Source organism: Dermacentor andersoni, chromosome 1 (assembly GCF_023375885.2).
Source record: "Dermacentor andersoni chromosome 1, qqDerAnde1_hic_scaffold, whole genome shotgun sequence".
Taxonomy (NCBI): Eukaryota; Metazoa; Arthropoda; class Arachnida; order Ixodida; family Ixodidae; genus Dermacentor; species Dermacentor andersoni.
The window spans coordinates 279,439,432-279,467,429 of NC_092814.1; the positions used below are offsets into that span (position 1 = coordinate 279,439,432).

The 27,998-nt window shown below is 42.5% G+C and overlaps 1 protein-coding gene and 1 long non-coding RNA gene across 13 annotated transcripts in view; one reads left to right on the forward strand and one right to left on the reverse strand.

The window, feature by feature from the left end:
• Positions 1 to 834: 834 nt before the first annotated feature.
• On the forward strand, positions 835 to 27,836 carry LOC126547689 (uncharacterized). 8 transcript variants are annotated; one of them, XR_011890522.1, is made up of 7 exons: positions 835 to 977; positions 4,402 to 4,689; positions 6,968 to 7,052; positions 13,460 to 13,536; positions 14,802 to 14,853; positions 15,782 to 15,906; positions 19,912 to 20,010. XR_011890522.1 is itself a non-coding variant. In XM_055063193.1 (5 exons), the coding sequence occupies exons 1-5, from the start codon at positions 841 to 843 to the stop codon at positions 27,263 to 27,265; spliced, it is 573 nt and encodes a 190-aa protein (XP_054919168.1). In that variant the 5' UTR covers positions 835 to 840; the 3' UTR covers positions 27,266 to 27,836. The 8 variants fall into 8 exon arrangements, 1 of the variants encoding a protein (XP_054919168.1); XR_011890524.1 differs by lacking the exon at positions 13,460 to 13,536; XR_011890527.1 differs by lacking the exon at positions 6,968 to 7,052.
• LOC126547691 (uncharacterized) overlaps positions 26,594 to 27,998 on the reverse strand; it is a 31,977-nt gene continuing 30,572 nt past the window's right edge. For 4 of the 5 annotated variants that reach the window (XR_007602757.3, XR_011890531.1, XR_011890537.1 and 1 more), the window contains one exon: positions 26,594 to 26,986. This is a non-coding gene — a long non-coding RNA (uncharacterized lncRNA). The remainder of the gene's footprint in view (positions 26,987 to 27,998) is intronic. The other variant, XR_011890530.1, reaches the window with a different exon arrangement.

The window sequence follows — 27,998 nt, forward strand, 5'->3', positions numbered from 1 at the left end:
GACTGAAATAACCAGAAGAATAAGAATGGGTTGGGGTGCGTTTGGCAGGCATTCTCAAATCATGAACAGTAGGTTGCCACTATCCCTCAAAAGGAAAGTGTACAACAGCTGTGTGTTACCAGTACTCACATATGGGGCAGAAACCTGGAGGCTTACGAAAAGGGTTCTGCTGAAATTGAGAACGACGCAACGAGCTATGGAAAGAAGAATGATGGGTGTAACGTTAAGGGATAAGAAAAGAGCAGATTGGGTGAGGCAACAAACGCGGGTAAACGACATCTTAGTTGAAATCAAGAAAAAGAAATGGGCATGGGCCGGACATGTAATGAGGAGGGAAGATAACCGATGGTCACTAAGAGCTACGGACTGGATTCCAAGAGAAGGGAAGCGTAGCAGGGGGCGGCAGAAAGTTAGGTGGGCAGATGACATTAAGACGTTTGCAGGGACAACATGGCCACAATTAGTACATGACCGGGGCAGTTGGAGAAGTATGGGAGAGGCCTTTGCCCTGCAGTGGGCGTAACTAGGCTGATGATGATGATGATGATACTGTGTGTGCTTGAGCTATGTGACACCAGGTGGCTGCACCGTGCAGACCATTCACATTTGCGCTTCTGCTCATCCCGTGAAACGACACGGTCAAACGGCCAGGTTCTGTCACGAGACGGTCATTAGAGGAAACGCCAGTTCACGGGATTGGCCAGTCGTTTCAGCGGGTGCGAGAGAGAAAATCTGGGGGCGTTCGCGCTTGAAATTTCTCCCTTTGCCTAGGTACCACGGAGGAGCAGTTTCTTTGGTCGTTCTGTCCCTAGGCGTGCCCTGGCGTGTCGGCATTTTGCCATGTGTCGGCTGGCGATCTGTGCGTCGCGTACAAGCACGGTGCGTACAAGTTTTTCTCGTGCGTCTCCTTGGGTGTTGCTGGCGCAGTGCACTGGCGCGAACGATTGTTGTCGTTTGGTCAGTGGTCTCCCGTGAAGGCGAGTATGATATGGCGTTGCCCTGTCACTACCAGTGTCACACGTATACTTCTCATCGCGATCGGCACCGATCCGGATCGAAATTCTCGACTGTGATTGGGTCTCTCGCTCATTTTGTCCAAAGAAGGCAATCACGACCGCGAAATTCGATCAGGATCGGGCGTGATCGCGATGAGCAGTGAGCTGGAACACAAGATACACACACAGCGCACACTGTCAACAATTTCATTGCGAAAGCATTGCGACCTTTGAAGATTATAGCATGGCACTAGTCACTTGATAGATATAGCATATATTACATATATAGCAAAATATATAGCATCTTCACAGTTTGCCCTGTGTGTGCTTTTTCGTTCCTTGCTTGTGCCCCTGTCACACTGGTATCTTACCGTCCTCGCGAATTTTTCCATGCGTCGAAAGCTTCGAGAGGGCTCAGTTGCGCGTTATTAAATTGCCATAATTTAAATATTAAAATACTACTAACTTGTAGCGTGGGGTCTCTTTTTCACGTTTCTGTGTCTTCGTCCGCTTCCGCTGCTGCCTTAGTATGTCAAACGGCAAACTTCTGACTGCTGTTGCAGAAGTCTTGGCGTCACAAGTTGGCGGCTGGACGTAATAATATTTATATTAAGTCCAGCACGCTTAGGCCTCCGCCACTCCAATCCTACGGGCCATCCTGCTTCCAGCTTTGATCTCCCCACTACCCCTTGGGTGTCCTGGGGATCCTGCGCCGCCTGCTTTATTATAACCTCAGGTCCTCTCCTGAGGCCTCCGGTTGCATGTGCCCTCCTGGAGCAGTGCTTGTAAAAAATCCAATCTATCGTCGCGACTGCAAAAGCGACCCGCGACAACAGTCACAAAAAGCGACAACACCAGTCAGAACCTTGCCTGTCGAACCAAGTCATTCTCACCTAATTATTTAAATGATTAAGCGACTTCTGTAGGTGTCGGTCAATGTCATATTAAGCGACTGGCGAATTTGTTCCCTTTACTGGACGGATCCTGCATCTCGGCATGCATGTTGTAGCTGTGTATTCGTATAGATGTAGGAGCTCGGTGGGAGATCTATTAGTGCAGGCAGCATGCGCTAACACCATGTGGCAGATACTGCTTGATGATTTCTAGTATATCATACCCGCGCGCAGCTATCGTGTGCGCCACAGCCCTTATAAGTTATTTGGCTCAGCCATAAGTTCCAGCTTTGCTCCGACACCACGTGAGTGCTGGTTTCCCATGTCTGTCTGTCCACACAGTTCTTTAAGCTGACAATGACCGCTGTCATCATTGATTTTCATTTTTCGTTGCCAGGATCGTGATCCCCATCTTCACATTGCATTAGTACAAATAATAAGAAAACTTTGACCACTATTGTCACCACTTTGATTAAAGTTCAGGTCCCTGCAATAATGCGCATTTCACTCTATATCTATACATTTCTTTTCTTGGGAGTTCTTCAAAAGTATATTTTTTTCACTAGAAGGTTGGTAACAATGGGCACCTCACCGTCATGGGCTACCAGTTTGGTGCAATGTCCCACTCATTATAAAAATCTTATAGATGGATCGTCATTTGAAGAAAACCAATTCTTTAACAGATGGTCCATTCTGCATTATGGTTCTACCTACCTGTCTTCTACAAGCTATGCATTCACATATGAAAGAACTGTATATAATGATAGTGATGAAGCGGTGTATCTGAAATAACCTTTGACATCATCACAGGAACTTGGAAACAGGTACCACATAGTGATAACTCTGATAATCATTAATCATGTCTTATACATGGCTGGACATGTTTTCGTTCGCTTCTGGCCTTCCTTGGGTCACATGATATTTTCTGTACCTCACAATGAGACCTTAAAGCATAGGCATCTAAGGCTTTCACCTTAAAACGGAAAGACGCAAAATTGATTGCTTCAATGTTGCTTCCCATGAAAATGAACTACGTGTACTTTGTTTAATTTATTCACTTTTGAAATGCACATATGATACCATCCATGTTAACATAGCAGCATAGACGGTGACTATGTGGGGGGCTCCGGGGCCCAAGCCCCCTCCGGAGATTTTCAGGGGGGGGGGGGCTGAGCCCCCCACCCTGAAAAAAAAATTGTAATCTTGGTCCCCCACTTGATTAATGGCTAGCGTCATTACTATTGTAGTGTTGATAGCTCAGATATGTTGAAATAATTTTTGCTCTTCAAAATGAGAAAACACATGACATTGCTGAACTGTGGCTGTTCGTCAACTCTTGATATTAAACAATAGAGAATCGTCTTACCGCCCTCAAATAGTTTGTGCGCGGTTTACAAGCTGGAACATACATTCAACTAACTTTCTCCTCAAAACTTAATAACCGCTTCTCAGAATTACAATATTGAAAATTGTTCATGGCAGAACAGCCCTTTTTGCATCATTTTGTGGAGTCTTGATAATAGCAATCCCTTGCTATTGAAAGTTGTAACATTCTTTTCATTAACATTGAAGTTCGAATGCTTTCAAGTCCTTTTAAATAAAAAAATAGGAGGCTTGGGACATTGTGGTATAGGGCCTATCCAGACATTTTTAAACTGCTAGAATAAGAAGTTAACATTCACGAATGTTTGTACTGAGAAAAAGGTACCGAGTTCGATTTATCTAAGCAGTGGTTCATACACACCTCTAACACCACCCCAGGAGGAGCCAGACACTGCCAAATTTTTTCCAATATACCCCCCCCCTCCTTACTTTCTCCCGCACGCAAGAGGTATTCGCCAAATGCCAGTTAGGTCGGAAGAGACAAAATAGAAAGGCGTCTTTTTGCGCCTCTTGTTCATCAAGCAATGTTTCAGAAAAAATGAGGACATACAAGGCACTGTTTCCAACTAAATCTTTTATCCAAGAAAACCAATATACAGTAAACTACCACTTGAACGTCACTTAAGCAAATTATTCAGCTGTACGAACTTTTTTTGTATCCCCCATCGAAACCCCATTCAACCCAATGCAAATGCCTTTCAGTTTAACAAAATTCAGTACAGTGGCATTTCAGTTCTGTGATCATATTCTGCTACATCATCATCATCATGATTTTTATTTTTACCACTGGATACAAGGTGAAAAAGGGAGAGCCGGGAAAAAAGCCGAAATCTCTTCGGCTTGACAAAGTTCCGGTCTCCCAGACAGGCACGGAAGCGGCTGGTGTAGCAATACAATTACGCATAAAGTGTGGAAATAAGAGTTTTTTAAACACAAATACATATAGAAATTTTCATGTTATTACATGGAAACTAGTTGTAATACAGTTGTGTCAAATGACTCCCAGTATACAATTATAATCTGTTATCTTGCATATTATTATTTAACACAGACTCAGTTGCATATATCATAGTGGACTTGGAAGCACCGAACGAGTACGGATGCTGATCAAATTTTTTCTGATCGCACAGATCGTGCTGTCGAGGACCGGATTCGTCGACGCAGGGTCTGAGCATGCACTGCATCAGGCCTATCTACTGCTACCTCCGGCTGTCTGCCCTGCTGGCTTCATCGGACAAAACAAGTCGCAGGAAGCTGTACCACGTGCACTGCACTGGGACCACCTGACCAGCACGGTGACGTCGACGGAGACATCGTGGCACCCGGATAAAAGCAGCAGCCTTTTCGACGTTCCCTTCAGTGGACTTGGAAGCACCGAACGAGCACGGATGCTGATCAAATTTTTTCTGATCGCACAGGTTAGTGACCAGCATTTAGTCTCTTCAGTTAGAGACAACGGCGTAACGTTAACGGTGCTCCCAAGTCCACAATGCTATGTTGCTATTTTGCGGGGTTGTTTTAATGTTGTCCGCTTAATGTTACTAACATCCGGAGACGAACAAAATCCAGGCCCTTACTCTCATTCAGATGAATGTTCGCAGCGGGAACTAATGAAACACATTCTAAGAGAACAAAAGGAAACGAACAAAACACTGAAACAACTGTCTTCAAATATCAAGCATGTGGAGACAATAGTTGCAGATTTGCAAGAAAGAATGACAGTTATTGAGAATGAAAGGGGATTATGGAAAGAATGCGAAGACAGGATAGTACACTGCGAGGAATCTTGTAAATCTACCATGATGCAAGTAGAATTTCTGGCATCGAAGGTCGATGATTTAGAAAATAGAAGTAGGCGGAATAACCTAGTAATTTATGGATTAAGAGAGAGCTCTGATGAAGATGTTAAAACACTTGAAGAAGAAGTGCACGGTATACTTAAGAAGATCCTAGGAATAGAAATTAACTCAATAGAACGAGTTCACAGAATTGGTACAAAGCAAAGCTAAAGGACACGCCCCGTTATTATCAGGCTATTCAACTTCGCTGAGAAAAACAAAATATTATCAAGCTGCTTCAAGGTGAAAAACACCCGGGTTTCAATATCCGAGGATTTCTCAAAGAAAGTATGCGACACACGTGCTAAATTATGGTGTTCTGCAGTAAGTGACAAGGCGAAAGGGGCAAAGGTATCTCTGTTATTTGATAAGCTAAAAATAAATGGCAACACCTTTATATGGAATGAGTGTGAGGTCAGAAGAATTGAACTATCTAAACCGAAAACTTCTGCACACGCTGGCCCAGCAGCTTGCGATGGCACGTGACAACAACGTACGAAATGTATCAGAGTGTTATCACTGAATGCGTGCAGCGTAGTCAATAAGTCCAGCCTACTTGAAAGCATAGTTGCAGCCCATCAACCGCACGTTATAGTCATCACGGAAACCTGGCTTCAGGAAAGCGTCCAGGATTCCGAAGTGTTTCCACCTTCTTATCGGCTCATACGGAAAGACAGAGAATTGCGGGGGGGGGAGGTGTAGCTGTCGCAATTAAATCTAACATAAAATTCACAGTTTTAAACAGCATACCTGACCATGAAAGCGTATGGTGTAACCTTACATTTAATGGAAAAAGCATATTTCTGGGTGGCGTATACCGACCTCCGAATGCGCCCCCTGAATACCTAGACGTTATGCATGATTACATTGCACAACACACTTATTCACGTTCCAATATTATTATCACGGGTGATTTCAATTTACCAGGAATCAATTCGTCTAATCTTTCGCACAACAGCTCCGACGCAAAAAGTGCTGAATCACTATTGTTCATGTCATTTACCTTCTCTCTAGACCAGCTAGTTTCCGAACCGACTAGAATAGCTGGTCAGTCATGTTCTGTGCTTGATCTGATGTTCGTAAGCAGTCTATTTCAAAATAACACATTAAACGTTGAAAATAGCATTTCGGACCATAAAACTATTGTATTCTCCTGTCCGATTTTAGGAAACTGTGAACGCGTTAAGCCATCGATTGCTGTTATCAGGGATTACACAAGAGCGGATGACAATGCTATCTCAGAATATTTAAACGCCTGCTTTCTGCAGGTTTCATTACTTCATGACGTAAATGAATTATGGTTACGTTTTAAGCATATTGTACACTTTTGTGAAGAAAACTACATTCCCTCCAGAAAGAAAAGAGTGAACAGAGAACATCCTTGGGTATCGCGCGAAATAATACATTTAAAACGAGAAATTAAAAGGAAGCGCAGAAAGAAAACCACACGTGACCTTCAAGATCTCGTACGCTTATTACAAGATAAGATAAACATATGGCCAAGGAGCGTTTTTTCACTGTTACTCTGCCTTCTTACACAACGAATAAACCACAAAAATCCTGCTGCTACCTATCGAGGGAGTGGCACACCGTATCGCAGATTACTGTTTCAAACGAGACGATTGTTCAGCCTGATGTCATAGCAAGCAAATTTAATGAATTTTTTCTATCTGTATTTAACAGAACTACATTATCATTTCGAGAATCCAATGCCTGAAATAGATATCGACCAACAAGGAATTCTTCGACTTTTACAAAAACTGGATGTAGAGAAACCCTGTGGCCCTGATCTTATATCAGATGCATTTTTGCAAAAACATGCAGTTTGGACGTCAAAATACTTATACGTAATTTACAGGCGATCTTTGGAAGCTTCAGTGATACCTGACGACTGGCGAAGGGCCAAAGTAATACCTGTGCACAAATCTGGCTCTAAACTCGACGTAAGTAACTATAGATCTGTTTCATTAACATGTGCATCCAGTAAATTGTTCGAACATATTATTTATAAGGCCATAATATTGCACTTAGAGAATAATAACCTACTATACAGCCGGCAACATGGATTCCGTTCAGGTCTAAGTACTATTACTCAGTTAGCTGAGTTAACCCATGATGTAGCTACCACAATAAATAACAGAAGCCAAATAGATGCCATTTTCTTAGATTTTTCAAAGGCCTTTGATGTTGTTCCTCATCCAGATCTTACTACTAAACTAATTGCCATTGGTGTACACGAGAAAACAGTATCATGGATCAAGAGCTATCTCGAAAACAGAAAGCAATGCGTAGCTGTGAATGATATTACGTCTGATTACGTCAACGTTTTTTCTGGTGTTCCACAAGGCTCGGTTCTTGCGCCCCTCCTATTTCTGATCTACATCAATGATATTCGTTCATGCGTTCAGCCGCCCATTCGTCGATGATTGCGTAGTGTACGCAACAGTGAATACCAGAGAGGATCAGGTAAAACTAGATGATTCGTTAGCTGCTGTACAAAATTGGTGCAACATTTGGGGGATGAAACTGAATGCATCAAAAACTACCAGTATCTCCTTCACTCACAAGAAAAATGTGCTTCAGTTTACATACACAATAAACAATGTATCACTAAGAAAATACGAGGAGGTCACATATCTCGAGGTCACTCTTACAACGAAATTAAATTGGGAAACTCATATAGATAACATATATGACAAGGCCCTAGGTAAACTACATTTCTTGAGAAGAAAACTTAGAAACACACCTCCTAGTGTTAAATTAAATGCATGCAAAACCCTCATTAGACCCTCTTTAGAGTATGCTGACATTATTTGGGCCCCGCACCAGAAGCATTTCACCGAGAAACTAGAACGCATACAGAACTTAGCATTGAGATTTATATATTCACAATATTCACGTCAAACGAGCATTACGAACCTGCGCGTCAAGGCTAACATTCAATCACTGGCTCAACATAGAATGATTTCCAGATTAAAATTTCTATACTTACTTTATCACGGCTCCTATCGAATACCACAAGCAACATAAATTCAAGCGCCATTCAGACTTTCTGCCCGAACCAACCATAATAAATCAATACGACACCATCCCAGCCATAATAACACTCACAAGTACTCTTTATTCCCACACGCCATTTCCCATTGGAACATACTACCCTCCAGAGCCGTAAATTGCCCATCTGCCAACGCAATTATTGACAGTATTGAGAATCTGGAATTCGAATGGTGATATTACCTGTATTTCATATGCAGCCTCTGTAGATGCATTCTTATAGTAAACGCTGTTTCTCCTGCTTCCCGGGCGGCTCATTTAAACAGTGTATATATTTATTGAGTGTGTTCTTTTTTGTGTGTGCTAATGCTCTTTGTTTTGGATACACTAGTTTCACTTTATTCTTTTTTTGTACTGTATTCCATGTTGTAACCACTCATGCATGGGCCCGACGATGGCCTGCAATATTGTAAAATAAATAACTAAATAAGAATGCAAAAGCAATATATGTATACATATATATACATACACACACATACATATATAAATATAACAAATTTCACAGAAGTTTACAATAAACACAAGTTAAGTTACCATCAGGAAACATTCTTTTTTTTTCAGAAATTATTTTACATACTTGCAAATATATATGTGCATCTATGTTAAAAAACATAAAAAAAGAAAATCTGCATATAGGCTGCTGCTTTCGCGACAGACATCACGGCAACGTAGCCCAGGGCGTCATCACATCCTTGAATTTTAACAAACGCGAAGACGCCCTTTGCAGCATCCAGTTTACAACACGAAACCCTGCCACGTGGTTCGGGCACAATCACTGCAGCGGAAACCCGGATTCTAGGAATAGTAGTTACAAGTGTGAATGTATAAACAAAACAAAAAGCTTCTACTTAACATTGATACAAAAAAATCTTCTGGCGTCGATGCGATACCCAACACATTCCTATTCCGGTATGCCGAGTGGTGCTCTAAATTCTTATGTGTGATTTTTAATAAGTCGTTACAACTATCCGAGTTGCCTCATGACTGGAAGTTTGGAAAGATTGTTCCAGTGCCAAAAGGAGGAGACCCATCGCTGCTTTCTTCCTATCGACCCATTTCTATACTCTGCACATGTTCCAAACTTCTTGAACACATTATCTTTAAACATCTAACAGCTTATCTTGAGCTTCATGGTTTTCTTGACCCCAGGCAGCATGGATTTCGTAAAGGGCTTTCAACTACTACTCAGCTTATAGAAACCATTCATGATTTCGCAGCTATTCTGGATGAGCAAGGGCAAATTGATATTATTTTTCTAGATTTCGAGAAAGCGTTTGACCGGGTATCACATACCAAACTCATGATAAAATTGAAACCTATACTTAAAAATGAGTCCCTTCTTTCTTGGATTCAAGCATACCTTACTTCGAGACGACAAACTGTAAACATAGACGGAACACATTCACGTTCAAGACCTGTACTATCCGGAATCCCACAGGGATCAGTGCTTGGGCCCTTTTTTTCTTAATTTTCATCAATGATATTGCACAGGAATTGCCAGTTAAAATAAAATTGTTTGCTGACGACTGCGTTTTATATAAAGAAATCCGTAGTCCCGCTGACCAATCGCTGTTAAATACCTCGCTGTCTACAGTGCAATCATGGTGCAGCACATGGCAAATGAAAATCAATGCGAAAAAAACTGTAGCGATGACCGTGACGCGGAAACGACACCCTTTAAACAACCGGTATTCGATCGATGGGCAAATTTTAGACCGCGTGACAAGCTATAAATATTTGGGTGTAGTTATCAGCTCGGATTTAAAATGGAATGAGCACGTGTCATACATAGAAAAGAAAGCCATGCAGAAGCTTGGTTACGTGAGGCGTTGCTTAAGAAATTCACCCCATGAGATAAAGCTACTAGCTTACAAAACTTTCGTCCGCCCGATTCTTGAGTATGGGTCTGTCGTCTGGGATCCACATAGCGATATTAACATACAAAAGGTGGAAAAAATTCAGAGAAAGGCGATAAGGTTTGTATTCAATTCCTTCAGCCGGTATGCATCACCAAGTGCTATGCTCGAAACAGCAGAACTGGTTACCCTGCAAAAACGGCGATTTAAAGAACGATTAAAGTACATGTATCTGCTCTATCATGGGAAAATTGGGCATCGACAAGGACACGTATACCGAGCCTCTAACTCGTCGATCAACTCGGTCTAGCCGCGCTAAGCAGCTTAAAGATTACTACTGCAAAACAGAAGCCTTTAGAAATTCATATTTTCCCCGAACCATTAGGGAATGGAATGCACTTCCTGCTGCGGTGGTTGCCTGCGACACCATCGAATCATTCTTAAAGCTGCTCAAAGAAATTGTGTAAATGACCGGGGTACATACCTGCCTTCCTTTCCTTTTTTTCTTTTCTTTTCGGCTTGTCCTTCCACATAGCTGAACGCACGTGTTTTCTGATGCTTCTGCCACGGCTACACATTTTTACACACTACCACATTATATTTCTCTGACAGGATGTATGTTCTGTAATCGTTTACCACGAATGGTATGCTTATATTATTCTAGTTTAGTTTTTCTGTCTCTTAAGTGTTTGTGAACTTGGCGCTAAGAGCAGTTTACATTTCCTTCTGGAATAATTTCACATTGTTAGCGCTAATTGCTACGTTTTCGCAAATGACACGCTGCTTATATTTTCAAATTCAGTGCTATTTCATTTTGCTCACGCTTCACACCTTGTACTCAGTCTTGTTCGTCATGTATGTAACCACTCCTGCTTAAGGCCTCTAACCAGAGGCTGGCAGTAATCTTGAAATAAATAAATAAATATAAAATCATCGTCATGTGGCCTTTTCAACAATGCGTCGTACTTGATAGATCCGGAGAGTCTGCTGTTCTTGAAGAGCCTTTTATCGGCAGAAGCAATGAGGTGTGCAACAGACATGGACAAAGTGTATGGAGTCTGAGCATTTCACTCTTCAAAAGTCTGCGGTACAGTTCATTTCACTGCTGAACCAGTTTTACTCATGAAACTTCACTGCCAACTGCACTGAAACTTGAAAACAAATAGTTGCAGCAAAGCAAGCATTTTATAATTTTCAGTTGAATAAAGAATTCGACTTTCGCCATTATTTTATTTATTTATTTTATTTACAATACTGCTACTCTCATTTGAGAGCGTGGCAGTTGGGCGATACAGTAGACATGTATATGAATACGCATTTAGGCAGAACAGTTCATTGAAAAAAGGAAGAAAAAAGAAAACAATTGCCCGAGGATGGTAATATAAGAAAGAAGCTGAGTTTAAAAACAAAAATGCAAGTTTTCACATGACAGTTAATTAACATGATTCTGGCAGTTAAGAACACGTAATTAACTAGTTTATACATAAAATAGAAGCGAACTGAAAGATAACACTTATCGCGTGAAGAAATTTTAAAGTTGTGTGAGGGGATACGCTTTAAAGCATACACTTTGAGAGCGAGAAGACACGAATGGAAAAAGAAAGAACAATCTAGGCAAGCAATCAGCAGGAAATGGCAGTTATAACAATTATCTTAGGACTAGCAGTAGTACAGTAATGAAAATTTATTTTGGGAACACAGTGTACCATATGTCCACATAACGACAATCAAACAAAAATGGAAAAAGAAAAGTGGGAAGTCGAAAGCAACACAATGCGAAATTTCTGATGATGACACGTGCGATGATAAATTGTTTTATTTACGCACTGCAGCTTCCACTTGTGAAGTAAATTCGGACAACGATTCGATGGCGGTTATAGCAGGATCAAGTCGGTTCCATTCAGCAATTGTAAGGGGGAAGAATGAATACTTAAACGTGTCATTGTTGCATGTGTATTCTGTTAAAGTGTGCGCATGTTTGTTACGTGTTTTTCGAGCCTCAGAAAATGAAATGTACCTGGACACATCTATCTTATAGTTATTTTTTAGAAGCTGAAACAAGAACTTCAGGCGAGCGTGTTTTGCCCTGGTAGATAGCATTTGCAATCCAGACTGCGTTAGAAGATTAGTCGGTGAGTCAGCGCGTATATATTTGTTGTGAATGAACCTTATAGCCTTTCTTTGTACTGCCTCTAATTTTGTTATGTTAGTTGTTGTATGAGGAAACCAGACTGTATTTGCATATTCGAGAACCGGCCTAACGAACATTGTGTAGGCCAGTAGCTTCGTTGATGTTGTAGAGAGCTCAAGGCTTCTTTTGAGGAAGAATAGTTTGCGTAATGCTCCTGCCGTGATATTCGAAATGTGTTTATCCCACCTGAGGTCTGAGGTTAATGTAACTCCCAGGTATTTATGTTGTTCAACTTTAGTTAGTGGTATGCCGTTAATCTCATATGTAAAGTTAGATGGTCTTGTTTTCCTTGTTACGGTCATGACCACAGACTTTTTTACGTTAATTGACATCTGCCAATTAGAGCACCAAATAGCTAGAGTGTTGAGGGATGTATTAAGTGCGATGTTATCGTTATAATTAGTGATTTCACTATAGATAACGCAGTCGTCGGCGAACAGTTTTATGTTACAACCAATGTTAGCTGTGATGTCATTAATATAGATTATTAAGAAGAGTAATAGCCCAAGAACTGAGCCTTGGGGAACTCCGGAAGTAACGGTGACAGTGTTAGGTGGCATTTTTTCGTAGGTTACAAATTGTGAACGATTGGCTAGAAATTCTTTTATCCAGGCTGAAAGGAGCCCTTTCCCAACAACACTTTCAACTTTAGCGATTAATTTGTTATGGCATACACAATCAAATGCCTTAGATAGATCAAGTAAAATCATGTCAGTCTGGCCGCGGTGATTGATAGTATATGCAAGATCGTGGACTAGTTCTGTTAGTTGGGTTATTGTTGATAAACCACTGCGAAAACCATGTTGGTAGGGAGACAAGAAGCCAATGCTCTCTAGAAAAACCGTTATGTGCTTTAAGATTATGTGCTCTAGAAGCTTACAGGATGTACTAGTTAATGAAATGGGTCTAAAATTTGAAATTTCTGCTGTGTCGCCTGATTTATGGATAGGTATTATCTTTGCAATTTTCCAGTCGTTCGGTAGCTGTGAAGTCGTGAGTGATTTACGAAAAATTATGCCGAGGTATCTACTGCACCATTCCGCATACCTTTTCAGAAAGTCGTTAGGTATGTTGTCAGGACCGCTGCCTTTTTTAGGGTCAAGATTAAGCAGAAGATTAAGTATGCCAGCGTCCGTAATGTGTAATTCGCCAATGCTTACGCCCTGTCTCGTTAGAATGGGGGGAATAATGTTATTGTCTGTAGTAAATACTGATTGAAAAAAAATGTTATATGCGTTGGCTTTCGCAGTTTCTTCCTCTGGGCTTAAGTGGGACGCTTCTCCATCATTGGTGCGAAAGTGCCTCCAGAACCTTCCGGGATTATTAGTAAGAAAGCTCGGTAACTTTACATTAAAATAATATTCTATTGCTCGTTTGGCTGCAAGCTTGAATTCCGCGATGGCATTAGGAAGTTTCGTCACCCTGGATTCGTCTCCTCCTTTAATTTTTATTGTTCTACACAGTCTTTTCAGACGGCGCTTTGCCTGAATTACTTCTTGGGTTATCCAGGGATTATTTTTTGCCGGCCGCTTGGTTTTAGTGGGCACGTAGTTCGTGACGCAGTAGAGGACAATAGATTTGTACTTATACTCGCCTATTATACTTTAATAGGCGAGGGAAAATGTATAAAATTATGCGCTAATAATATTATTTTTGTGGTTACCGCCTTATTTGCCTAACAGGAAAAGTTTGAAGTATGAATTATTTGCAGCCTCGCAGAGGAACAGTGGCTGGCGGTTATGAGGCCGTGGGCGGGGCTTCGCTGCATACTTAAGTTGCATCCGATTATAGTTTCGTTTTTTGAATTACCTCTAGAAGAATTATAGAGAAATATATATTTGCGGAACAATCACATTTCTTTTGGATCCCTCGTTTACTGCTCTACCAAGTGCCAAAACTGACTCTTATTGTTATTTGGGAGGTTGTGTAACGATGCGTGGCCGCCAGTCCCGTGCAACCGCATAGAGCGCACGACGCTGCGGCTCTAAACATGCTGCACCCACCGTGAAGGTTAGAAAAAAGCCCACATAAGCATAACAGAGAAGTGGCAACATTAGGCGGTTTGACTGATAACTGTACAAGCGTCATTCAAGATACACGGAATTGCTCCCCACTTCTGGCGGCGTTTACAGTAACGAACGGCACACGCGTTATCAGCATGATAGCATTGCCTGTTACTTTCCTGTCGGGAATGATAACGCGCATGCCGTTCGTTACTGGAAAGTACCGGGCTCAGCGCGTTAAAGAAAGGAAATGCGGACAAGCAGATGACGATTATCGTTGTGTGGCAAAAGGGTGTAATTATGCTTAAGAGTGTATGCTAGCCACCATACCCTTAGTATAAACATATCTTCTCTGTAAAAAAAAAATAAAAAGTTTAACACAGTGATTTTCGTCTGGCGACAAAAAAAAAAGTCGCTTCCAAAGATTGTGCGCATCTATAGCCAAGCCGATCCATGCCTAAAGCTTCCCAAAATGGCCGACTGCATCGTCGAAATCGTTAATACACTCTAATCGTTCACTTGATTTTTCGCTGCATTGGAAATGCAAGCGGTTAATTTCGCCGAATGAAATGTCTCGACGCTTTTCAGCGCCCGTCTCGTGCTTCTGAAAAGAGCTTGCGGTATTGGCGTGAACAGACAGGCAAGTGAACGTATTTATTCTACAGTTATTGAACAGTTACTTATCGATACATCTTGAAGTTAGCTTACAAGCTGTCGTTAAAAGTTCCGTCTTTCAGTAGACCTTGTGCAGCGTACTCTCAGCTCAATACGAAATTCTTGACTGCGTTCTCGAGTTTTGCTTAACTGTAATGAGAAGGAGTTAGATAATGCACAGAGGCAAGGTTTTGTCTGGTCTTGCAGGAGTCCCAGGTGCTTTTTGCGCCGCGTACACTGTCGCAATCGTTACACGTCTGAGGAACCAGACTGACGGCGCATAGGTAAAGCCGGCTGCCAGTGCAAGCCGCAGTCCCCTACATTGTCGCTATAAAGAGGAAATTTGTACGTGTACTAAGTGTACGCAACGTTTCTTTGTTTAGTATAGTTTGGCGGTGCCTCCAGCAGACAAAACGTGGATCCCGTACTGCTCCTTCGGTTTGGGCTCGGCAATGCCTCCGCGTGGCGGGCGCGTTTAAGAGAAAGCTTTAGCTCGGGTGTTCCAATCTAAATACATGTAAACGGAGTATTCGTTTTTCTCGGCAACCACTGCACCAAATTTGACGAGGTTTGTTACATTTAAAACAAAAGCTTAGAATCTAGAATTTCTGCTGGGTACACAAAAGATTTAAGCGAAACAATTGAAGCAAAGCGGGGCATGGTGCTTTCAGTGCCCAATTTTTTGTAGAACATGTAGTTTTCCATTATAAAGGGGACTAATGCGATGTCTTTAAGTAGTGGGTTGTCTTATATTCAGAGTCGACTTATGTTTCAATATGAACGGGAATGAAGTGTTACTCAATTCTATTAACGAAATTTACCTCTGCTGCTTAGTTTCCATATTGTGCGTAGAAGCAACAGTGCGTGCACTTTCAGCTGCTCAGTTTATCTTCAATGCTGCTCTCATTTTGTAGAGTTCATCACTTGTGCATGTGCAACACATTGGCGGAGGCAATACGAACTGCATTTCTCACTAGCTGGACAAGTCGGAATGGCAATGCATCTTGGAGAACAAGACTCGAATTGTGAAAGTCTGGTGGTAAGTCTGAAGTAATATATATTCATTTATATTTGGTGTTAACTTTCCAGCGCACTTTCTATCCTATTGAAGAAACATTTAGCCCCCTGTTTGGCCTGTTTTTTGAGGGCCTTACATCAGGCCCCCTAGCAAGTTTTAGTTTACACTGCAATTTAAAGCTTCTTGAGACCCGAATACAGCCATGGGACATAATTACTTTTCAAGCTGGTTATTATTGCCTCCAGGCATGTTACGAACATGAAAGGCTTTTTAATAACATAGTTTTAAATAACTGGCATCGTCTTTAAATGTCACAGTCATACGTAGACAGGATAAGAGCTGCATCCCCAACAAGTGAACATCTCATGTTCGCTATGGTAAAAACTGTATTTCATTGCCTGAACACAGGGGTGAAGATGGAGTTATGTGTAGTAGACTGTTACTTGGCTGCTGCATCCTGGATTTTCATGCATTAATGAGGAATTCAAAACAGACTTCAAGGTTGCTTCCTGCTGTTTGTGACAATGCAGAGGTCTAGATCAACTTAGTGTGAAATTTCTTGAAAGTAGATGAGAAGAATATGAGTGAACCACTTTCGACAGTTCCACATGCATTGGACTTCATATCCATGATGAATGTTTGGAGTAATGACTTCAGACTTCTGGCATTGCTCTACCGAAATAATCTTTTAAACTGGTTTATTATTAGAGGAGACAGAAGAAATTGAATGCCCTCTTACCACACCACCATGAGGTGAGCGTGACTGCCAACAGAGACACACTCTCCCTTTGCCTTGAGTAGCATCCGCAAGCGACGTTCCTTCCTCGCCTTGTCACATACTCGAGCCGAAGAACCCTATCGGGTTCACGTGACTAGCACCACCCGCTTTTTTTTTTCTTATCCATTTTTGTTGCGTGGCACATTTTCCACCGTGGCATTGTGCATTCTGAATTGGGCGATTTACCGAAGTAATGCGTCATGGCGAGCGACACGACTGTGTTTTGCGTCGCACTGTTTGTTTGTGTTGCCTTGACTCTGGCTGGGTGTGGCGCTTTCTCGAGAGGGAGGAAAGTGGCGTTTCATTTGAAATTTCAGCTGTCTGTATGACATGCACAGATTTGTCATGAATATCTGTGTCATGTGCTGTAAGGCTGTAAACTTAAGAACAGCATTAAATACATTCTCTTAGTAGTGAATGCAACGCATATTTATCTTTTGCGCACAAAGAAGATGTGAACAGTGTACAGTGCTCCCACTTCTGCGTCAGTCTGATAAAAAGGCCAACAAAGAGTGATACTGCACTAAATCAAGTATCTTGAAATTTGGAGACATACTAGGGATGCTTCTGCAGCAGACATGATTGACCAGAGAGGTTAACAATGTACAGCTGCTTGCGGTCACCAAATGCACAGCACCATCACTTTTGTGCCATGCTATAATTCTGTCAAAACCGCCTAAAATTCTTGCAGCTTTTTAAGAAAGGATTAGTGGCACGTAACAGTGTGCCTTTTTTTTTCCTCTTTTTTGAATGTATATTTTGCTCCCACATAGCTGATGTGACTCAAAGGTTTATAGTCCTGAAAGCTTGTTTGCTTTGTTATGAATGTTACCAAAAACTTACGTGTGCAAGCTTACCTCTGCCCACACTGAACGCAGACACAGTGAGTTTATGACGAGTAGAGACTGGGTGATGGCAGCCGATTGAGGGAACGAGCTCGCCTGCGGATCTTGCAACCACAAGAGGTTCAAGTAGATTTTATCGCATTAAAGTGTAACAAGTGACTAGAAAAAAAAAAAGCCTGGGCGTGTCATCAAAAGATACCACTGGGAACAAAAGTCTATGGATCTACACGCACCATGAAATACCCAATTTTTTTTCTTACTTGCCATGTTGGCATACACTGGTCCACAGTAAAGTTGCAGAATGGGGTGGGCCCTCCATTTCATTCCTGCTTGACAAAGTTGAGATCTCTTAATTCCACTCTTTTTAACTCCCCAGAACGCCAAGAGTTGTACCATTCCTCCAACTTTAAATGAAATTCTTACTATACTGGCTCTTTCAGTATCTACCTATAGGTCACTGTCTCTGCCGTGGTACTTGCCAGCAAAATGGTATTCTACTTATTGTGAAGTGCTGGAGACTGTTCCAATGACGAGCTTTAATTGCACCTAAACACTAAGCTTTAGTTGCCAAGAATGATTCTATTTAGCAAGAGCATGCTTGGACTATGACACAAGGATGGAGGCCAAAAAGTTACTGCCCTTCCACTGCTGCGAAGTGGGGTGCAAGCGAAACTTGGGATCTGCGGCTCTTTGTAACGGCGAGGGCGGCACGTCAACGTCGACCCCTTTCTCAAATTCCCGGTGGCATCAATCAAACACTGCCTGTTCTTTGGCCAAAGGCACAACACGTGGCCTGCTCCCACTGCCATTCCTTCAACACAGCCTGCTCTTCAGCAGAACAGACCAAACGCAGTCTCCCCATCTGACTGCTGGGCCTGAACTGGTGTGGGAAACTGCGGGTGTCAGGCGAGCGAACACACCCTTTCCCTCCTCTGGAGGAAGGGGACGCCCGTGATTGGCTCATGCCTTGCGCTGCTTCTACTTACCCACCTTAAAGGCAGCGTTTGATGAACTGACAGTGGCTGAATCGGTTAGCATGGTGGTCTCGCAACCCAGAGGTCGGTGGTTCGAATCCGCAGCCTGATAAGCAATTTCTATTTTTGCGCAGCTTGGGTTTTTTCGCGCGGTAACACCGACACCAGTGAGGCAATACAAGCTTCTGTTAAAAAGGTCACAAATGGTTGCATCTTATGCCAGTTCCTGTTCATGTGGACATTCAGTGTTATTTTTCACTGTCAGAAGTATCCTTGAAGAAAAAAGGGGAGGAGGGCCAACAAAGTATCAACACTAAAGAAGCAACGTCGACGTACATGGTAGTTGAAATAAATCGATGATTAAATGTTGATTATGCTGTCATGTACGGCGCACAAATTGTGAGATGGATCTGGCGAGCTTCAAGCTCACCTGTCAGCACTCTCATTGGCCTGTTGAGCATGTGTAGCGTTGGCAAGATTAGCATTTCCTGTCTTCAGCGTTGACTGCTGCATTGTGGCGTGGTGGAGCACTGCCATTACGAATCCCCTCACAAACTATGAGCTACCAAGCTGCACTAAGACCAGTGCACCAGTTTCACGTCTGTGCGCACTCAAGGATGACAGCACGCATTGCATGCGCACTCAGATGGGCATACATACAAATTCTTGATTACGTCTCTCATTGTACTGTTACACTAAGGTACGTTTTAATACTGCATAAAATTACTGCTTAATTTGCACATCACATAGCATTAATTATAAAAAATTCAGCATGTGCATATTATAGCCGGCTATAAAGAAAAAAAGTTAGAGCTCCTTCCAACAATGAAATAGATGATTGCACAATGGTGGCCGCTTTTCATAAGTTAGCTTCGCTGGAATACATCTGTGTTAGTGGCAAAGCATACGAATTTGGTTTCGTCTCTTGGTGAACTGTGCAAGCTATTTCCGGCCCAAATTTATGTTTAAAGAGTTGCACGCATTCATCATCATCATCATCATCCTATTTTAAAGTTCAATGCAGAATGAAGGTGCCTCCCTGCAATCTCCAATTATCATTGTCTTGCACTAGCTGATGCGAACTTGTGCTTTCAAATTTCATCATCTCACCTAGTTTTCTGTCATCCTTGACAGAACTTCCCTTCCCTTGGCACCTATTCTGCAACTCTAATGGTCCACTGGTTATCTACCCTATGCATTACATGGCCTGCCCAGCTTTATTTTTTCCTCTTAATGTCTACTAGAATATCGACTATCCACACTGCTCTCTTCCTGTCTCATTGTCATTTATCATTGCATTACTCTTTGTACGGCCCTTAACATGTTCTCGAGATTCTTCGTTAACCTCCAGGCTTATGTGCCATACTGCATGCTTAGAACAACAACGTGTCTACCAAGTTGACATTTTCAAATTCCCTGATTTTTTCAGGTTTCACAGAACTTTGTTTTATGTCAAGATGGGCTGACACCATGTCACCTGATGCTGTTACTCTCTGGTAAGCATGTTAAAAAAATAAAAACAATCCAGTTTGAACAGTAAGGAGCAGTGTTTATTTTCTTCAAAATAGAAAACTGAAAAGAGGGGTTTGTAAAATGCACAGCTACTAAAATATCTTCGAAAGAAACTCGGTGCCCTTTTACTCTGTGAAGGATGACCAGCAAAGCTGCGTACGTGGGCCCCTTAATGGTGAACTGCACCTCTACCGCGGGTCGGCCTGGTATTGCACTACCTATGGGATTGGCCCATGTGTGGGGATTGCTTAAAGCCTGCTTCATCTCCGCCGCAGGTTTGACTGGCATTTCACGACCTTCGGGATCAGCCCACATATGGGGAGTGCTTAATGCTTGCTTCACTTCTGCCTCGGGTTGGCCTGGTATTGCACTTTCTTCGGGATCGGCCCACCGTATGAAAAATTGTTGGTCTACGCGCGGATGCGATCTGCGAGATCCTCACCATAGACAGCTTCACTGTAAAAAAGGTGGTCTAGCTCACGGTAAATAGAGTCAAACATTTTAAAATGCGAATAAAAAGAGATGCATACAAAAGCAAATAGAGCTATTTGTATCAACTGATAGCAAGCTCATTGGTATCATGCCCGAACTTTGTCACATATGAGATTCTCCAAGCAACTGGAAAGTCAACCTCAACTGTCCTGACATACTCTCAGCCTGCGCATAATGCCTCAGTGTTGCATTTCACTGCTTTAAGGGATTTATTTTGGTTTGGATGTGGGTAACCTGCATCTTAGCGTCAGCCAACACTTTGCTTTTTGAGCGCAAGCTCCTTCAAAGAGGCGGTGGCGGCACAGTTCCTTTCCTGATCATTCCTCAATGCAATGGTCCTTCCTATTCTTGTCCTTGTTACGCTGCGTGTTCGCCCCATGGATGAAGCATCCTTTTGGTCAGTTGTACAGCCCGATTTTTCAGACTCCCTAAGGGCCGCTACAATGTCCGAAAAAAAAAAATGAATGCATGTCTTTTACTGCCCTTAAGGGCCCAAATCGCCACAGGCACGTCCGAAAAAGCTCTGAAGGTCTGCCAGTACACTTATTAGGCATATAGGTGCTTGCACTCTGACAGGAGACGGCAAGTGCACGTGAGTCTAACAATATATATGCTGCGTCCCATACACTTCACCGCGTAGCATCACTGTGCTGAGGCAAAGCTGCCTTTTGAGGACTAGCAATATGCAACGCGCCGTGCTTTACGAGGATTGCAGAGGCAGAGTGGGTACCTTTGCTGACAGCGGTGAATTCTTTCAATGAAAAAGACAGCACCGAATGTCAAGAACCGTAATAGCATACCTAGGCCTAGCGTTCCCGCCATGGTGATTATAGTGGCCAGTGGATCTGCGTGTGAGTGTCAGTTCAAGGTGGTGAGATAACACGGCGGTGTTGGCTTTGATTAATGCCATATCAAATCTGCAGTTGCAGCACATTCGGAGTGCGGATCAATGGTGAATATCTCGGCAACAGTGGGGACAAATTACTAGTGATTGAGGACCTTAAATAAAAAAGTGTTAGAGTGGGTTTGAAGATTAATATGCAGAAGACAATGTTGAAGAATTCACATCGCCAGTCAGCCTCTAGAGTAAGTCAGTTGCTCGTAAGGGACCCTGATCATGAAAAGGCAATTTACCTAAGAATAAAAATGGGGTGGAATGCATATGGCAGGCATTGCCAAATCATGGCTGGGAGCTTACCACTGTCATTGAAATAAAAAAAATTAAATTATGGGGTTTTACTTGCCAAAACCACTTTCTGATTATGAGGCACGCCGTAGTGGAGGACTCTGGAAATTTCGACCACCTAGGATTCTTTAACGTGCACCTAAATCTAAGTACACCGGTGTTTTCGCATTTCGCCCCCATCGAAATGCGGCCGCCGTGGCCGGGATTCGATCCCCATCCTCGTGCTCAGCAGCCCAACACCATAGTCACTGAGCAACCACGGAGGGTGTCACTGAAAAGAAAAGTGTACAACTATTGCATTCTACTAGTGTTAATTTATGAGGCACACATTAGAATTGGGTAAATACCGTAATTAAACTTTGTGATATATGGTTCTTGCTTCAAAAGTTTCCTATGGCAAGCATAAATGGGAGTTGTCGACACGCGATCACACGTGTTGAATGCATACATTGTTTCCTAAGCATCGCCGAGCTAGACGTGCTGCCACTAAAAGGGTCGCTATTGGGTTCACCATAGGGGTCAACAGCGAGTCACTGTTCCAAGTTCAAATTATCCTGTGAAGGCCAATTTTACAATCAAAATAAGAGATTCGGGACTGTAGAAATGTATGACTGCCGGCCAAGACCTTTGGCCAGGATTGAATTACCCGGAGTCGAATTAACAGAAGGCGACTGTAGCATATGGCAGTGGACTTTGCAGCAAGAATGTATCTCCTACTACACATAGCAGAATATTGGCATGCTGCAGTGCTCAGTGGCTGCAGAACAGTAGACTCCTATAAATTTGATCCCGTCTGAAAGTCCCAGCCAACACACGTGCATTTCTATAGGTCCAAACTTCGGTTATTTTGATACTAAAATAGGCCTTCACCCAAGAATTCCAACTTGAGCAGTCAGCATGCATGCTGACCCCTACAGTGAACGTAATAAGCGACCCCTTTGGTGACATACCTTAGAGGACAGTAGATGTGTGAAACAGACTATCTCCTGCAGGAAATGCCTATTTTCTGCCTGCCCAGGAGGAGCTCCAAGCAATAATCACAGATCAAAACGTCTGATTGTGGTATTCACCCATTTCTAATGCGCCATCTTTAACAAAACTTTCTTGGCGATTTTTGTATGCTTTACCGCATAACACGGATGTATTGCGGCGAAGCTGACTTTGGAAAATTGGTTGCAATGTGCAACACATTGGACCCTTGTCCATTTTTTTAAAAATAAAAATTGTGTGCGCATTTGATTTCTCTTTCATTTTAGGGGCTTTTGTCCTTTCTATGCTAGTTTACACTTTGGACACACAGCCACCGGGCGTGTGTTTCACTCTGGGGCATGTTAGAATCTGTACGTAAACCATGGCAAATAAATCAGTCATGTGTGTTGGCATTTCTTCTGCATCTTCTTAAATTTGACCCACCAGATAATTCAATCTGTTTCGTCAGTCCCGTCAGAGTCGAATTAACGGAATGAAGTCAACTGCATTTTGCTTGCTGCTCAGAAGTATGAGCTTGAATAAATAACATAGCATTACAACACATAGGACATAAAGGAGACAAATGAGTGCTGCAACATGTGCCAACTTGCCTAAGTTAGCACTATATAAGCTTGAACCCAGATGTGCCAGCTGCATTAAGGTTGTGACAAAATGTAAAATCGCATGTGTTGGAGACTCAGTAGGTTGGCTTTCCTTCTTGAAAAGGTGTTGCAGAGTGCCTGTTAAGGATTCACTGATTGATGCTGTCAAACTGTCAACAAGGCTGCCAAAAAATTATTCTTAATACAACCCTTTCATGGACACAACAAGGTAACAAATTGTTTTGTGTGTGAAGCATTAAGAGTATATTCGTGATCAAATATTGTTCTTAAAAAGTGACCTCAACGAGACAGCACACGAGACTGCACAAGATCTAACTCACCGTGTGAGCCCGGACTCCCTCTCGGCAGGATGGGCAAGCGAGCGCGATCCCCTCGTCACAACGATCTCACCCAGCATTACAAGTTAGTCAAGAGAACCATGCCGCTACCGCACAAAGCACCCAATAAAGCACAAGAAGTCACGTACAGGTGGCTTCAGACAGGCACCTACGCATGCCTGGCCTTCCTGCACAAAATCTTTCCGGACGTGCACCCTCACAATGCGTGTCACTACTGTAAGGATATAGCTAGCCTTGATCACATGCTCTGGGCTTGCCCCCTGGTGCCAGAACCACCAAGGAAAAGTGGGACCGAGCTCCACACAGTTCGTACCTTGAAGCACAGCTCTGGGCTGTCCATCGGGCCCGCGACGCGGCGGAGGGGCATGGCCTCTCTGTCCCGACGTGGGAGTGGCCCACTGCGCACTAATCGCACGTACCGACGGTCGTCAAGAAATTTATTCATCCATCCATCATCAAAGCAGTTGTCAGAAAACATTCTGCAGGGAACAGCTAAAACACTATGCATTTCTCATTATAGTGATATTATGTGTGCGTGAATTTAATAAATAGATAATTTGCAGGTGTGTGTATTTCACCAAAGTCACAAAAGCACACAGCACTCTACTTAAAAGGAATCTGAGCATTTGGCCACTGTTGTGTCACTAATGTGCACTGTCGTAGCCGTCTTCATTACCAAGCAGAAATACACCCAACAAACTATTTTTCGGACATGCGTGAGAATTTGGGTATCCTTGCAACACTGCCACGTACCTCACAGAGGCAATTAATTATAAGCACAGCTGAAATTTCGGATGCTGAAATGCTTTGCCTTCAAAGTGCGGAAGGCACAACCATTGTAGAAAGTGTTGTATAATGCCGGTTTTCAAGCGTCAACTTTGCTGCAATATAGCTTGCTACGGGAAGAGGCTTATGCAATGTATCGTGGTGGAGCATACCAGCAGTAAAAATGGGCCATTGTAAGATGGCATGATTTACGTTTTTTTTATTTACACACATACATACTCTCTTCTGTTACAGCACAAGCACCAAGAAGCCTGATAAGTGTTGTGGTTGGTCTACAAAATTAAGAAAAATTAAATTATGGGGTCTTACGTGCCAAAACCACTTTCTGATTATGAGGCATGCCGTAGTGTGGGACTCCGGAAATTTCTATCAACTGGGGTTCTTTAACGTGCACCTACAGTAAATTTAAGTGCACGGGTGTTTTCGCCTTTTGCAGCTCTGGCCGAGATTCGATCCTGCGACCTCGTGCTTAGCAGCCCAACACCACAGCCACTAAGCAACTAGGGCGGGTACAAATTAAGTTCCTTGCCTACCCAAACAAAAATGTTTGCAACATGATGTGCGTGGTATACCGTCCTTGGGAAGGCAAGCTTAATTGGTTGCTGTTGGCTTTGTGTCTTGCTTCACTCTTCAGCAGCGCTTACTGACTGCACAGTAATAAGCTCCACCAAATGGCTAGATTACTTCTGTACTACTCCAAGTGTTCCAAGAAGACATTTGGAACACGAAGTAGAAAAAAAATTTCTGCTCCTAAACTGCTCCAGAATGTCAACTTTGTGCTTGAAACCCTAAACTGTCTTAACCACTGAGGGTTTGATCTTCAACATCACTTATATACTTAAGATAAAATCTTGAGTAACACTTACTGGTTGTCTAAACATTTTGAAATGGTTTCACAGGTTCTAATTTAACACTTATATGCACTTTTTAAAACAACAGTGAATAACGATTTCGGTATCCATTTCGGTAACATATTTCAGTATTCTACAGTTGATTTGGAGGATTATGCGCCATCACTGGTCTGCAATTATGGAAGTTTAGAGATAAAAAAATGGGGGCAATAATGCCTACGTTTTACACATTGTCATTGTACAGAACACAACCTATGCAACTTGCTATAAAACTGATTTATATAGTATTTGAAATTACCATAAGAGTATGTAAACAGCTGGGGTTTCATAGTTCTAGGTTCTTGTTATGTTTTAGACTAGCACCTCCCTTTAAATGGCAGTAAAAGGCATGCATTAATTTTTTTTTTTTTGGACTGCCTGATTTTCTAAATGTTTTGTTTTTGCAGTCCTCAGGGAACCACCCACCGCCACCAAGAAAAAGCACTTTCGACTGTAGCAGTAATCAGTGATTCGCCTAATTGGCAAACAGTTCAGGATGCCAAACAGCCTCGAGACAGCTGTACCTCTGACAGAAGGCACTAATACACAGTGCAATGCACTGTTTCTGCACTCTAGACTGTGGGATTCTCATCCCGTACCTTGGGTCAAAGGAACGACAATCACAAGGGCATTTATTGCACCTTTCATAGATCAATGCCTGCTAGCCGAGTTGCTATCCACAAAACATGCCGATGGGCCTCGACAAATCGCGGAAGTCCGGCTCACCGCGACCGGATATCGAGCGAATATGTTCGCCCCTTGCCGGATCCCAATGCCTGGTCGTTCACGCGTACGGTCACGAGACGATCTCGCAGAAGCATCGATCGGCGCACGGGCGGCACGTCCGTGCTGCTTGCCGTCCCGAACCAAAGAGGAAACGTGTTCTCCCTTGCGCCCCCAAGTAACCCTGCCATGAGGCGGCATTAGCAGTGCAACACTCGCGCCATCTCTCGCGTAGCCTGAGGCCCGCGGCGAAGCCGCAATGCAGGAGACTGAAGCTATGCGGGAAAAACAACATATCAGGGGACGTGTGACAGTCTCGCATCCCCACAAGACAAATGTGATAAGAGCTGTATTATGTGACCTATTATAACTCCGTGGTGACAATACAGACAGGATATGCAGGGCATGTAGCGATGAGGACAGTAGCAATGGAATGATATCACCAGTGTACAGAGCGCTGAATTCATTCTTGCTCTGTTGAGAACTCCATCAAATGAAAAATTAAGAGAAATATGTGTGAAGGAATACTACTCATCATATCTATTGCAATTATTCTCGGACAGCATTCCCTCTTTCTTGCTTTTATTATTAATGCATATATAGTACTGCTCACCTGCTGTTCCATGTGTTCCATCGACACATATACGATCAGTTCCAAGCCTCTTGAAAAGCTCCTGTTGTGGTGTGGTCATGATGACTAGCATAAAATCTCTGTCATCCAAAAGGTCCTCATTTTTTTCTCTAAAAAAATGTCACTTTTTGTCAGGTTGTCCTTGGTGTTTTAAAGAAGAGCAATGGGTTCTCCTTTTCACTATGCATCCTCTCAACCCGCTATGCAGCCGCTCGGTCTTCGGGACTCTGGCATCCCTCATTATTTTGCGGAGATCCTGCTTGCTTAACAGGTTAATGCGGTGGAATGTCTCATCCACGTTGGACCGCACATTATCCAGTACTGCATCCATGGACACGCCTTCTCGCAGCTTGTCTTGAGAGAGTAGAGAAAAAGTGTATATTAGTTGAAGCATAAGTAAAAATTACCGAGCACGCAAGGAAGTGAAATGGGCACTGATGAACATTTTTAATATCATTATTTAGAATTCCTTTAATTGAATAATGAGTTACATTGACTTACAAAAACCTTTTGCAATGGTGTGTGTGAAATAGTTCAAGCTGTCGCAATTTTTGTTCTTTTTAGGTCAGCTCTTTGCAAGGACATGGTGCTATGCAGCCTTCAGCTGCTGAAGAGGCAAGATTACATTTCTGAATTACACTACACGATTACATAACATTTGAAGAGGCAAGATTACATATTTAAGTGTTTCAATGTTTGGTGTCATTGATAAACCGTCATAGGGATTATCTGCACCAGTGTTATCAGGTACGTAAGTGAAGAAATTTATTGTGTGTACCAAGTTTACAGCTAGGCTGCCAATTTCATCCTTCACTGTTGGTAACCTTGTTCGCACAAAAGACATTACTGAACCATTGTAAAAGCATTGCACTGGACTGGACAAGTGCAGATTGTGGTTCAGATCCTACCCAGGGCAAAAATGTCTTCCACTTTTAGTTCCTTTACTAAATATTGCCATTGTTATCAATTTCTATCCTACAGTTAGAACTTAATTTTCCAATTACATTCCATAGCACAAGTTATTGCCACTTCCATAGTGGCATGCCACCATAGAAGGGCAAAACAGTCGGCAATCGAAAACATGTGCAGCATTTCCAGATTAACTTAAATATAAACATCACTGTTACTGACTGAATTGATGCACATAATTTGATTAATGTCAATATAAAAATTGTCAATTAAAGCTTTCAGCAATTATTTTTAATGGTTGATTTATCAGTCATTCATCCATATTTACAGAGCAGACACACCTGTGAACGTATGCTTTGAAGGCTATGCAGTCATGTGGGTTTTTGAGTTAAAGGTATTATTTCAGTCAAGTAGAGTACTGACTGGACACTTGAAGCTGTTTTACGAGTTCATGTCT

Excerpts from the sequence above, each read along its gene's own strand:
- LOC126547689 (XM_055063193.1), top strand. The coding sequence starts at position 841 with ATGTGTCGGCTGGCGATCTGTGCGTCGCGTACAAGCACG. Across the intron at positions 880-4,401 it reads GTGCGTCGCGTACAAGCACG|ATCGTGCTGTCGAGGACCGG; the intron begins GTGCGTACAAGT and ends CTGATCGCACAG. Across the intron at positions 14,854-15,781 it reads GTATTGGCGTGAACAGACAG|AGTTCATCACTTGTGCATGT; the intron begins GCAAGTGAACGT and ends CTCATTTTGTAG.